This window comes from Cnephaeus nilssonii (assembly GCF_951640355.1).
Source record: "Cnephaeus nilssonii genome assembly, chromosome: 16".
In the NCBI taxonomy this organism is placed as follows: Eukaryota; Metazoa; Chordata; class Mammalia; order Chiroptera; family Vespertilionidae; genus Cnephaeus; species Cnephaeus nilssonii.
This window is the reverse complement of record NC_137087.1, coordinates 7,743,276-7,757,438: the sequence shown is the minus strand read 5'-3', so window position 1 is coordinate 7,757,438 and position 14,163 is coordinate 7,743,276. Positions and strand designations below refer to the sequence as shown.

Below are 14,163 nucleotides of genomic sequence, written 5' to 3'. Positions count from 1 at the left end.
GGAGAGAGCAGGTTTTCTGGGGGTCCCGGGAGCCCAGCCCTATAGGCTCCCTGGGGGAAGCTGAGCATGAGCGAGGGCGCAGAGTGTGACAGAGATGAGAGACTGGGAGGGTGGGAGGATGGATGAGGGGTGGATGGATGAGGGGTGGATGGATGAGGGGTGGCAGCTGAGGTTGCCCCGGGCCCCTCGATACTAAAACGGACGCCGAGCCGAGCAGGGGAAACGCAGGGAGGGGTGACTCCGCGCGCCCAGGCGTCCCCTCCAGGTTGGAGCCGCAGGAGGGCGGGGCGGGGGCGGGGCGAGGCCGCCGGGCGGGCGGGGTCCGGGGTCCAGGGGAGTTGCGCTCGGGGACCAGCGCCCGGAGGCTCCAGCGCTCGCCGAGCCCGCTGCCCGCCGCCATGCCCTCCTACACGGTCACCGTGGCCACCGGCAGCCAGTGGTTCGCCGGCACCGACGACTACATCTACCTCAGCCTCGTGGGCACCGCGGGCTGCAGCGAGAAGCACCTGCTGGACAAGGCTTTCTACAACGACTTCGAGCGCGGCGCGGTGAGCGGGCGGCGCGGCGGGCGCGGGGGGCCGTGGGGAGGGCGGGGCCGGGCAGAAGGACCCCGGGACCATCCATCGGGGCGGCCTGCCGGCTGGGGCGCTCCAGCAGCCCCTCCGGGAGACCTGGGCCCGTGGAAGCGCGTCCGTTGGGGACCATGGTCAGGGTCTGGTCTAGGGGGAGGCCCTGCTCCCCAGGGCGCGGGAGGGTCAAGGTTTGCTCTCCGTTCACACCGGAGGCCGAGGCTCTGAGAGGCCCCATTCACGGGCTCCTTCCAGGGGTGGGGGAGAGGGGCCTGGACAGGGACCCCGCGAGTCCTCGCCCTGCTGTGGCGCGCAGAGGGCACCTGGAGCAGCCGCCAGCTGTGAGAAAGCGCAGGTCGGGCGTCCAGGGACCTGAGTGCCATCCGGGCCTGACCACTAGCTCACTGTCCCGCCCCCCCCCCCCCCCCGGGCCTCAGTTTCCCCAAATGTACTAGCAGAAGTCTCCACAACTGAGCAGCTGCCGTTTCAGGACGGGTCCCAGAGGTATTTAGGAGGAACAAGAGAACCCGAGGAGGGGAAGGCTTGCAAGGCAGCGGGGAGCGTCCACCCAGAGTGAGGGCTGGGGGGCGGGAGGGGGGTGTAGGACTCCCCTCCCCCCTCTTCCCTGGAGACCCCGGAGCTGGAGGAGTGCAGGAAGCGAGGGAGCTGGTGTTCACTGCGCCCCAGGCGGCGGGCCAGGTGCTGTGTGACGTGCACAGGTGTCCTCACTCGGAAGCGGGCGCCTGAGGCTCCCGCACGAGCTCCAGCCGCGAGCAGGCGGCCAGGCCCCGCGGCGCCTCCGGCAGCGCCCAGCCAGGGCCCGCGTAGGCAGCGCTCGGCGACCGGCTGCTGTGGCCGCCCCAGGAGGCTGCGAGCCCCGGAATACTGTTCCCTCCGCCACCCCAGCTCCTGAACCGGACCCACACACGCAGACTTCACAACGCGTCTTCTCGCCACCCCGTGGATTATAGGGTCGAACCACATAAAATTGCTCAGAGTCCATTACGTTGGACAGACAAAACGGCAATTTCATATGGCTCGGCCAGACCCTTACGGATTCATCTGTGAAGTGTGCTTAGGCTGCAGAGCCTAGAGCCTGCACGTCGTAGTCCCCTTTCCCAGTCCCAGACTCGGACGGGCTGGGCTGTGCTCCGGAGCCTTAGATCCTCGCCGTAGGCTGACGGGGCACTTGGCCAAGTTCAGCATACAGGGTGGGCAAATGTAGGTTTCCAGTTGTGAGTATGCAAAACACAGTTTATTCTTGTATCATTATTTATTCTTGTATTATTTCCTTTTGTGGTTTCTTTATTTTGATAATCCTTACCCGAGGATATTTTTTCCATCAAGTGGAAGGGGGAGGGGGGGGGGAGGGAGGGCGGGGATTAAGGAGAGAAACATCCATGAGAGAGAGACACATGGATTGGTTGCTTCTTGAACCCACCCCGCCTGGGGCCGGGGATTGAACCTGCAACCCAGGTATGTACCCTTGACTGGGAATCAAACCCATGACCCTTCCATGAGCAGGCTGACGCTCTAACCACTGAGCTACCGGCCAGGGCTGTCTTATTTCCCATACGAACAACTGTCAACCTACTTTTGCCCCACCCTGGATTAGCCAGGGTCGAGCTCCCTTCACGGAGACACGGGTGTTGCGTGTGCGGACCACCTCCGGGTGCTGGCTGCCCTGCCCGGGAACTGGCCCTGAGAACAGGAGGGCTAGCTAGTCATCCGTGCGAGACCATGGCCCCCTCTGTCCTTTCTGAAGCACCTTCGTTTGCTTCTATTACTTACGGACGCCCCACACCGCAGGGAGGAGGACAGGATGCAGACTGCGTCCCCTTATCAGCGGGCCACCTGGGCCCTGTCCTCCCACACTCGGCGCACAGCAGGGTCCTCACTGTGCAGCACCGGCGCCCAGTGTGGCTTCTCCCCGGAGACAGCGGCGTGACCCAAACAGGTTGTGGGCAGAGGGCTGGAAGCACTGCTCTGCTCCTTATCCCCCTCCCTCTCTTCTGTCTGCCCACCCCGAGAATTCATTTAAATGCCCTTGTGATTCAACACCTCAGCGAGTGTCTCAGAAGCAAATTTCAGGAGCGATTTGCATTCACATTTCCATCGGGCTGAGAGAGGGCCAGTCAGGGTGGCTGCTCCGTGCAGGGGAACCAGCTGGCTCCGAAAGGCTCTCTGAAAAAACATCAGTTTTTGAGAAAGTTCCTGTTGATGCAAAGTTACTCCACACTGTCTTGCACAGCCCAGAGCGACTTCCCCATTCTCCAGCCAATGTCTCTTTAAGGACGATCTGTCCCGTTTGGGTAAAGGTGAAAGAAAGAATTAGAGGAAATACTTGCTGAGAAGATAAAGGTATCCATTTTACTGGAAAAGTGTTACGATCGTGATGGTTAATAACAGTGGCAGTAACGACTGTTTCCAGGCAACCAGTCAGTCATTTCCAGGTCATCGGCCGGTCAACACCCCAACCCACCCTTGCACAATTCAGTCAGATAACGGAGAGGACTGATGGTTGTTTCTAGATAAATTGAGTCACAGAGCCCTGGCTGTTCTCCCCAGCAGCCTGCAGAGTGGTTTAGGCAGGACTGGGAGCGGGAGCCCTTCACAGGTCAGATTCTCCTGGGAACAGCCCCCCTCCATGGGCCCTCGGTGTCTGTGGGGGACAGCCGGACTGCGGACCCAGAGCCCAGAGACGAGCCCAAGTCTGGGCCAATTAAGCCAACTGGTGTGTTTCTTTCACTCTGTTCATTGAAAATAATTCAGGTAAAATGGCGTGACTGTAGCAGATAGGACATTTCTGGGAAATCTCGCTTGACCCATTTTCATTCTGTGGCAGCACTTTTAGGAAAGCTAAGCGCAATAAGTTATCCTGGAATATATTCAGGGAGTGTAAGCAATTCTTACAATTATATATACTTCTTGAATATTTTCTGTGAATATTATCATAATACTAGAGGCCCAGTGCATGATTTAATCATGCACCTGGTGCACCAGCGGGCTGTCCGCCGGTGCCCCAGGCCTTCCGAAAGCCTCCGGCGCTGCGGAGGCTTTCGAAAGGCCTTGCGCTGGAGCAGACAGGCGGCCAGGTCCCCCGCTTTGGCCTTTGATCGCGGGGGACCTGTCTGGCTGGCTGTCCGCCGGCGCCCCAGGCCTTCCGAAAGCCTCCGGCGCTGCGGAGGCTTTCGAAAGGCCTTGCGCCGGAGCAGACAGGCGGCCAGGTCCCCCGCTTTGGCCTTTGATCGCGGGGGACCTGTCCGGCTGGCTGTCCGCAGGCGCCCCAGGCCTTCCGAAAGCCTCCGGCGCTGCGGAGGTTTTCGAAAGGCCTTGCGCCGGAGCAGACAGGCGGCCAGGTCCCCCGCTTTGGCCTTTGATCGCGGGGGACCTGTCCGGCTGTCCGTCCGCCGGCGCCCCAGGCCTTCCGAAAGCCTCCGGCGCTGCGGAGGCTTTCGAAAGGCCTTGCGCCGGAGCAGACAGGCGGCCAGGTCCCCCGCTTTGGCCTTTGATCGCGGGGGACCTGTCTGGCTGGCTGTCCGCAGGCGCCCCAGGCCTTCCGAAAGCCTCCGGCGCTGCGGAGGCTTTCGAAAGGCCTTGCGCCGGAGCAGACAGGCGGCCAGGTCCCCCGCTTTGGCCTTTGATCGCGGGGGACCTGTCCGGCGCCCCAGGCCTTCCGAAAGCCTCCGGCAGCCATGGTACAGATGCTGAGCTCGCGGCGCCAGAGGCGCCGCGAGCTCAGCGTCCTTCTGGCCCAATCAGCTACCCCGGCCACCCTGAGTCCCGCCCCCTGCGCCTCCTGCTGGCCCAATCGTGGGCGTAGCGGAGTGATGGTAATTTACATATTACCATTTTATTATGTAGGATATTCATGAAGAATACATTCTAGAACAACCTCATTCTCAGGATATATTAATGAAGAATAAATATTTCTTTTTGCTCCTCAATCTCTATCCCCCAGTCTTTCTTCTCTGTCCCCTCTCTTCCATACAGCTGCCTCCTCTTCTTGCTCCCTTTATTCCTCTACTCCCTATTCCCCACCATCCCTCAAACCCCCAATTTCTTCTCTGCTCCAATTTCTCCTCCATTCTGTCTCCCATTTTCCTCCTGCTCACCCATTCTCCCCCCTCCATCTCCCTAACCACGGCACCCTCTCTCCGTCTCTCTACCCCAGTTTCTCCCTTGTCCACCCCTCAGTCTCCCTCTCTCTCTGCTTTACAGCCTCCTCCTATCCCTTCCCAGCCCCCCATCATCCTCCATCAGCCCCCCAAGATGGGCACCCCAGGCTGGCTGGGCCATGGCCCTCCCCTGTCCTTGCTCCAGCAGAGATCCCTGTCACAGCAACAGCAGGGATCTGGGCAGAGAAAATGAAGCCCTCCTTAAAATGCTGATATAAAAACCAGATGAAAATGGCCAGCCAACACTTGGCTGAAATATTCAAAAAGGAGTCGAGAACAGCCAGTGAAATCAGCCAAGTGGTCCTTCCACAAACTGAGGCAGGTGAAGGGCATGCTCCCTGGCTCCATGTCTCTCTCCAGCGTCTGCCCGCAGCTCCTGCCGCCTCTGCTCAGGGAGCTCCCTGCTCCAGCCGCCTCCTGCCTGGAGGATCTTGCTTTCTCCTTTCCTGTAATGGAAATGCCCTGCCCATCCCGCTCCTCCCACTCACCTCACCTCTGAAATCTTACTAAGTCCCAAGAGCTGCCTCAAATGCCATCTCTTAGGAAGCTGTTCCATGCCCTCCACCCCACCCACGCTGCCTCTTCATACTCCATCGAGGGGTGAACCAGGGCTCAGAGCCAGGTCACCGGCTCCCTGTCCGGGGCTTTTCCCACCACGTGGCTACAGGGAGGGTGGAGGACTGGACTGGCCACCAGACAGGTGCGGACTGCAATCCTGGGGCCACAATTACACCACGGCTGGCAGCTGCCTGACTTCTGTGAGCCTGTTTCCTTCTGTAAAGTGGGAACCATCCGCGCAGTCGCGCACACGCTTTGCATTTACTGAGGGCTGGAGAGGGGCCAGCCACTGTTGACAGTGTCCACTGTGCTGAATGGGCATGAGAATTCAACGTGTCAAGGCAAACAGACAGCAGAGCAGCCACCTGGCTCTGGCCCCCAGAGGAGGGAGTGATGTGGGACCTTCCTAAGACTTGACTTGCGATTTGATGCTTGGGACCCAGCGGTCTTCTGGGAGCCTGTCTCTGTTCTTTGTGACTGTCCAGTAGTGGCTCCCGTGGGTGCCAACGCCACAGTAGCCAGACCTCATGCCTAAAAGACTTGCTGAGTTGCAGGGGCTGAACTCCTCAGATGCTTGCTCGCCTCCTGAGCACTGAGTTTGAAGCCGGGGCCAGTCAGAGACCCGCCAGACGGGCAGGCGTATTCCTCTAGCCCCGCCAAGACGCTGTCAGACGGCATATGGGAGCCCTGCCGTTTGCTCAGTCTGTCTGTCCTGGGTGAGACTCCAAAGCCCTCTGCCAGGCCTACAGGGGCGGGAAACCTGGGGGCCCTCCTCCTGTTGAAGGTGACCCTGCTCTTCCCGCCCTCAGGGAAGCTGCCCCTCCTCTCCTTGTCGGTCACCACCCCATCCGGACAGCTGGCCTTGCTTCTGAGAGCCGCCCAGTCCCAGAGGCCACGAGCCCCCACTGTCCTTCACAGTCCCAGGCGCCGGGCTCCTCCCTCCCAGGAGAGTGTCCACCAGGATGCTCCTGCACCTGCTCCTTGGAATGGCTGTCCTCTCCCCTGAGCCCCAGCCTTCCTGCATCAAACCCAGGACACTTCAGCTGCTCCAGCCCCTCGGAGCCACAGAAAAGCCACTTCCCCTGGAGCCGCCACCCTGCCCAGACCCAGGCCTCACTGCACGGAAGTGTCTTCTCACACACCTGGCTCCTTGTCCTCGGGGCCCAGGCCGAGACCGCAGGGCACAGGAAGGAGGCTTCTGCTTTCTAACCACAGCGTCTGGCGCCTGCGCCTGCGGCTGCCACAGCTTGCGAGCCCGGAGGTCTCTGACGACAACTTCTCATTTTACTGACAAAGTCCCTCAGGGTGCTACTGGCAGGAGAAGAGTAAGGTGCCTGGGGGCGCATGCACCACGAACAGTGTGCCCTCCACTGGCCTGACGGGCATGCTGAGAGCTCTAGGCTCTGTCTGAGGGAAAGCTCAGGGCTGGTGGAATCTGGTTTAGCAAGTGCCCCAGAAAGGCCTGAGTCCGGCTTCCCACAGCCCCTGCCTCCAGCGCGGCAGACCCGCAGGTGGTCCCACAGCCAGAGGGCAGGCACCTGCAGACACCTGGGCGCGGGGCCACAGGGTGACACCCAGGCTCCACGGCCTCAGAGGTCTCACCTGCCTTTTCTCCTTCGCAGGTGGATTCTTACGATGTGACGGTGGATGAAGAGCTGGGCGACATCCAGCTGGTCAAAATCGAGAAGCGCAAGTATTGGCTGCACGACGACTGGTACCTGAAGTACGTCACGCTGAAGACGCCCTCCGGGGACTACATCGAGTTCCCCTGCTACCGCTGGCTCACCGGGGAGGGCGAGGTGGTGCTCAGAGACGGGCGAGGTGAGCAGCTGGGCCGGCTCCCCGAGCTTCCCAAGGCTGGGGCTTGCAGACCCCTTCCATCCACGGGCATAATGACCACCGGCCCCGGGCGGGCACTGCTCTGTGCCTCGAAGCACCTGCAGGAGGCGTGAACTTCCCCCCTCCTAACAGACCCGGCTCCCAGGGTGGAGCCTGTGGCCCCCGGCGCAGGCCAGCCATGGGGTCCCTGAGCTATAGTTCTCCAAGGGGTAACTAGGCTTCCCAGTAACAAGTGCCCCTGGGGGTACCCCTAAAAGGGCAGCTCTCCAGATGCATTGCTTTGCAGATCTCAGACACCCAGCCCCACACTGCCCTGTGTGACGTCACAGCAGGGCCCCACCCAGAGGCTGTGGGCAGGCTGGGTCTGCAGTAAGCAGTTGTTAAAGGCAAAGCCCCACTTTTTGTTGAAAGAGAAAAGAACCTAAAATCTGTCCTCTGAAGCAAGCCCCTCACCCGTGCAGGCCCAGCCTGGCGCTGCCTCAGCAGGCCATTCTGCACAGGAGGCGCGGCTGGCCGATGCGCAGGGAGCACGGGGCAGAGGTCAGCCATGCCGCCAGCTTTCTGCACACCAGCCTCTTAGCCTGCGAGAGCGCCATCCGGGCCTCGGCAGGTCCCTACCTTACTTCAAGTCCTGGCCCTTCAGTTTGCTCACACTGTAAGCCTGGAAAAATAAGTCTTCAGGTGCCATGCACCCCCCAGAACGAGGCGGGGCCGGCTGCCTCCATCCCTGGCGCCCTTTAGCATTCCTAGTGCGATGGCTTCCTCCTGCTGGCTCATTTGCTCTTCACGGAAGTCCCGCCCAGTAACACAGAGTGATTACCGGCCCCTTCTTAGCTAAGAAAACCGAGACGAAGGAGGAGAAGGCCCCTCTCTGCCCAGGGTTCTTAAACCATCAGGCACACCCCGTTGTTTCCGACATGGCTTTAACTTACGAAGCCAAATTCCAAGAAAATGTCTGAACTGAAGGACTGGAGCTAGAGGAGTTTTGTCCCCTGGCCTCAGGAAGAGATCACAAACTTGGCCCTGGGGGTGGCCATGTGGCAGGAGTGTGCGTAGCTCTGTGGGGCCGTTGCCTGCGGGAGCCCGAGACTGGGAGCAGCCCAGCTTCCAGAGCCGCTGGCCAGGAAAATTCTGTGGCTACTGCATCTGGTAATAAAATCAGGGCATGCCTGTCGAATGTCTTTGGCTTATTTTTTATTTTCGTTTTTAGTAGTTAATTTATATTGTGTTTTACAAAAATATCAGTCTGTGATGGAATGGAAGCTTTGAAAGTCTGGAACCCCTGACACTCAGGAACACCGTGACTGTGCCCACTGCCGTCACCTGAAATAGCAGTAACAGGGCACTCGCCGTCCGGCCTCTGCCCCTCTGCTGCCGCCCCCTCCGCCCCCCTCACCCCCAGCGCCTGCCCACTCCTGAATGAGAGATGAGAGACTTAGCAGCCAGGCTCAGAGGGAGGAAGAGGCTCAGGTCCATTGGGATTATAAGGACGGTGGCCACTGTTCGCATTTCTTGGGCAGTTCCTGGGTGCCGAGCACTGCGTGGGGGCTTTGCTGCACTCTCTCACTGCTTCCCACCATGACCTGAAATGGGCACTTTACCTCCATTTCCCCTGTAAGGAAGCCAAGCCAGCGGGCGCCAGGTGTGTCCCTTCTAAAGCCCACACTCCAGGACACCACATCCTGCTTCAGAGCTAGGCTGCATTCTCAGTCCTCTGAGCAGGCAGCACGGGGAATGGGTAGTGTCGGCATCTGTATGTTGGATCTTAAGTCACACGTTTCTCCAGGAGGCAGCCAATTGGGCTTTGAAACACGAGAGCCACGGGCAGCTGCTGCTATAGGGCCGCAGGGGGCCGCAGGCAGCTGTCCTGGCTACTCTGCACGGGAGCTGCAGGGAATGGGAGCGGACGGTTCTGAGCGGTTTAAAGAAACCCAGCAAGGGACACCTAGAGAGGCAGCCGGCTCTGCCCCAGCGCCAGGACTCCTGCAGAGCAATGTCCTCCGGGCGAGCAGAAGGTAGAGCCTCCAGCTGAAAATCCACAGGTGGCCAGAGTTGGGCACACACGGTCCCGGTAGGAGGGGGACAGAGAGTCACTGCCTGTGCCCGAATAGCCTCCTGGGAAACAGGCCTGGCTCGTGCACCGGGAGGGATCCGCAGGCCCGGTGCAGGCTGCCCGCTGCTGAGTGAGCAGCAGGAGAGACTGGAGCTGTCTTTTGGAAAAGGAGTGACTAGGAGCGTGGGATTTGAGTCTTGTGTGCAAACCTACTAATTAGGTGTGTGACCTTGAGTAAATTTCAACCTGCCTGAGTCCCATGTAATAAAACAGAGTGTGCTGAGGCTTCAGTAAGAGGATCCATGTGAAGCAGGGCCAGGGAGCCAGAGGGAAACCCTGGTGTCGGCCGTAATGTCATTCATCCTTAGGCTCTTCTCACACGTGTCCTTTCCTCACAGCAAAGCTGCCCCGCGATGACCAAATTCACATTCTCAAGCAGCACAGACGCAAAGAACTGGAAACACGGCAGAAACAGTACAGGTGAGTGATGCCATCAGGCCGAATGGCACGGGACCCCGGGTTCCTCTGTCTCGGGGCCGGGGTATGAGATGATCCCTGCCCACAGCTTAGGGCCCATCACTGCTGGTGAGTGATGACCAAGGCACCAGCCGCCTGTGGTCCCCAAGCTCCCCCCAACCACCACCCCAAGCAGCGGTGGTGAAGAGAATTATGGGAAAAATGAAGTATATTTAATACTTTAATCAATAATAATAAAAAAAATCTTGGGATCGACCATACTGGCATTTAGGAGGAATGGGCAACAAAAGCTTGAATTCATCTTGATGTTCCCTCACCTCCAGTTGTAAGGATTACCCCCACTTTTCATGTCTTCTGATAATAATTTGATTATAAAGTGGTACATAATCCAAAACAACATTGGCAAATCTCTAGCTAAAGATTAAGAAAGAAGAGAGGCCACAAATTATTAAAATTAGAAGAAAGGGACTATCAGTACCAACTCATAGAAATTAAAATGAATACAAGGGAATACTATGAACAACTGTATACCAACCCATCAGATAACTGAGATGAAATGGACAGATTCACAGAAAGACAGAAACTGCTAAACTGACTCAATATGAAATAATCTTAATAGAACAATTATAAGCAAAGCGATTGAAGTATTAAATTTAAAACTTCCCACAAAGAAAAACTCAGGCCCACATGGCTTCACTGGTGAATTCTACCAAGCATTTAAAAATTTGTACCAATCTTACATAAACTCTTCCAGAAAGTAGAAGAGGGAACAAGTCTTAACTCACTGTATGAGACAGGCATTATACCAAAACCAAAGACATCGCAAAAAAAAGAAAACTATACACCGAGATCTCTTATGAATACAGATGCAAAGATTTTCAATAAACACTAGCAAACCAAACCCTGTAGCACATAAAAGGCATTATATGGCCAGGTAGGATTTATCCCAAACATGCAAGGTTGGTTTAAACATCCAAATAGAATAAACAACTAAAAAACATGATCATCTCAATATTCACACAAGAAAGCAGGATACAAGATTATATACAAAATTCAATTGTTTATCTATACGCTAGCAACCAACAATCTGAAAATAAAAATAAGAAAACAATTCAGTTTACAATAGCATCAAAAGGAATAAAATATTTATAACTAAATTTAAGAAAAGCCAATAAAACTACAAAGTAGTGTTGAAGATAGTTAAAGACACAGACAATAGTGTGGTGAAGACCTGGGGCAGGGGGACAAGGTGAAGGGTGTCAATGAGGAAAAAAAGGGAACAGCTGTAATGCTTTCAACAGTAAAGATAAATTTTTTTTAAAAAAAAGGATTAATGAGTAACAGTGAAAGACCTAAATTTTGTTAATGAATAAAATGATTCATGTATCAAAAAGAAGATCTAAATAAGGTGAAAGTAATCTCATGCTCATGGATCAGAGGACTTAATATTGTTTAAAGGGCAGTACTCCCCAAAGTGATATAACACAATCCCTATCACAATCCCAGCTGACTTTTTTGCAGATATTGACAAGCAGATCCTAAAATTCATATTGAAATGCAAGGAACCCAGGATAGTCAAAACAATCTAAAAAAAGAAAACAAAGTTGAAGGACTCAGACTTCTCAATATCAAAATTGCTACACTGCTGCTGCAATCAAGACAGTTGGTCAATGAAATAGAATTGGGAGTTCAGGAACAAACCCTTACATTTATGTCAATTAATTTTCAACAGAGGTAGCAAGATAACTCAGTGGAGGAAAAATGCTCCTTTTAATAAACTGAACAAGTGAATAACCACATGTAAAAGAATGAACTTGGACCTTACCTCACACCACATACATAAGTTAATTTAAATGGATCAAATACCTCAATGCAAGAGCTAAAACTACAAAAGTTTGAAGAAAACATGGGTAAACCTTCATAACCTTGGATTTCACAAAGAATTTTCAATTATAGTTGACATTCAATATTATTTTATATTAGTTTCAGTGGTACAGCATAGTGGGTAGACATTTATATAATTTATGAAGTAATCCTCCCAATAAGTCTACTACCAACCAGGCACCGTGCATAGCTATTACAACATTATTGACCATATTCCCTGTGCTGTACTTTACACCCTCGTGACTATTTTGTACCCACCAAAATCCCTTCCTCTTTTTCACCCAGCCCCCCTATCCCCTCTCATCTAACACCATCAATTTGTTTTCTATAGCTATTAGTCTGTTTCTGTTTTACTGGTTTGTTTATTTTGTTCTTTAGATTTCACATATAAGTGAAATAATATGGCATTTTTCTCTCTGTGTCGACCTATTTCACTTAGCACAATACCCTCTAGATCAGTGTTTCTCAACCTTCCTCATGCCGCGACCCTTTAATACAGTTCCTCATGTTGTGGTGACCCCCAACCATAAAATTATTTTCGTTGCTACTTCATAACTGTAATTTTGCTACTGCTATGAATCGTAATGTAAATATCTGATATGCAGGATGTCTTAGGCGACCCCTGTGAAAGGGTTGTTCGACCCCCAAAGGGGTCGCAACCCACAGGTTGAGAAACGCTGCTCTAGATTCATTCATATTGTTGTAAATGGTAAGATGTCATGCTTTTTTATGGCCAAGTAATGTTTATTGTATATAGGTTCCACATCTTCTTTATCCATTCGTCTATTCATAGGCACTTAGGTTGCTTCCAAATCTTGGCTATTGTAAATAACACTTCAATGAACATAGTGGTGCATATATCTTTTCAAATTAGTGTTTTGGATAATTACCCAGCAATGCAATTCCTGGGAGACTCCTCAAAAAATTAAAAATAGAATTACCGTATGGCAAAGGGATTTTAGATGTAACAAAAGCATAAGCTACAAAAGAAAAAAGATAAATTGATGTCCTCAAATTTTAAAACTTTTATGCTTCAAAGTATTCCCTCAAGAAAATGAAAAAATAACCCACAGAATGGGATAAAGTAACATGTGTTATCAAAGATGTGGAGAAATAAGAGCTTCATATACTACTGGTTGGGATGTAAAATGGTACAATTCCACACCTAAGCACATACCCAAGAAAAATGAAAACATATGTCCACAGAAAAACTTGTATGTGAATGTTTATAGCAGCATTGTCCACAATAGCCAAAAGGTGAGTTCAACCCAAATGTTCACTAACTGATGAATATCAGTAGTATATCTATGTAATGGACTCTATTTCAGCCATAAAAAGGAATGAATACATAGACCATTCTCCAAAGAAAATGTATGAGTGGTCAATAAGCACATGGAAGGATGTTCAACACTGTTGGTTGTCATGGCAGCACCATGAAATACCACTTCACATGCACTAGGATGGCTAGAACAAAAAAGGCAGATAATGGCAAGTGCTGCCAAGGATGTGGAGAAACTCATACATTGCTGGTAGAATGTAAAATGATGCAGCCACTTTGGAAACTACTTTAGCAGTTCTCCCAAATCTTAAACGGAGTTACCATATGACCTAGAATTCTACATCTAAATTCTATTCCTAGGTAACTACACAGAGTAATGAAAACATATTTCTACACATAAAAATTGTATAAGGTATTCATAGCAATCTATACTAATAATAGCCTAGGTGGTCATCACGCCCTCACGTCATCACAAGATGGCGTGATGCAGGCCACCCAGAGGGACACACACCCCTGTGCACAAATTTTGTGCACCGGGCCTCTAGTATATTCATAATTACCCCAAAGTCGAAACAACCTAAATCTCATTAGCTGATGAATGGATAAACAACATGTGGAATATTATTTAGCATTAAAAAGTAATGTATTATGGTTATACTGGAGGCCCGGTGCACGAATTCGTGCATGGGTGGGGTCCCTCTGGGTGGCCTGCAGGGATCAGGCCAAAACCCGCAGTCCAACACAGCCTGCAGCTCGTACCTGCTGCTCCTGCTCATCCCAGCCCCATGTGCCTGCCACGGGCTTGCGCCCAATCAGTCCCAATCAGGAGAGGCTCGTGTTGCTGCAGGAGCACTCACCAGCCATGAACTCTGCATCTGGCGCCCTCCCAAGGGGAGTGGCCTGCAGGATCAGGCTAAAACCGGCTCTCCAACATCCCCCGAGGGGGTCCCAGATTGCAAGAGGGCACAGGCCAGGCTGAGGGACCCCACCGGTGCACGATTGGGCTGGGGAGGGACCGCAGGAGGGTTCTAGGGCATATCCAGCCCATCTCACTCAGTCTGGATCAGCCGGACCCCAGCAGCAAACTAACCTACCGGTTGGAGCATCTGCCCCCTGGTGGTCAGTGCACGTCATAGTGAGAGGTTGAGCAGCCTTAGCATATCATTAGCATATTATGCTTTGATTGGTTGTTCTGCCGTGTGGTCTATTTGCATATTACCCTTTTATTATATAGGATTATTATAGAGGATATTTAACCATGCATGAACCTCAACAACATTCTTCTAAATGAAAAAGTCATTTACAAAAGACCACATACTGCATGAA

The 14,163-nt window shown here is 53.3% G+C and overlaps 1 protein-coding gene across 1 annotated transcript in view; it reads left to right on the top strand.

Annotated features, from left to right (window-relative positions):
• Nucleotides 1–398: 398 nt before the first annotated feature.
• ALOX5 (arachidonate 5-lipoxygenase) overlaps nucleotides 399–14,163 on the top strand; it is a gene marked incomplete at its 5' end in the record, with an annotated part of 57,230 nt that continues 43,465 nt past the window's right edge. The window contains 3 exons of the mRNA XM_079792931.1: nucleotides 399–548; nucleotides 6,928–7,126; nucleotides 9,596–9,677. Coding sequence (XP_079649057.1) covers nucleotides 399–548; nucleotides 6,928–7,126; nucleotides 9,596–9,677 — 431 coding nt within the window. The remainder of the gene's footprint in view (nucleotides 549–6,927; nucleotides 7,127–9,595; nucleotides 9,678–14,163) is intronic.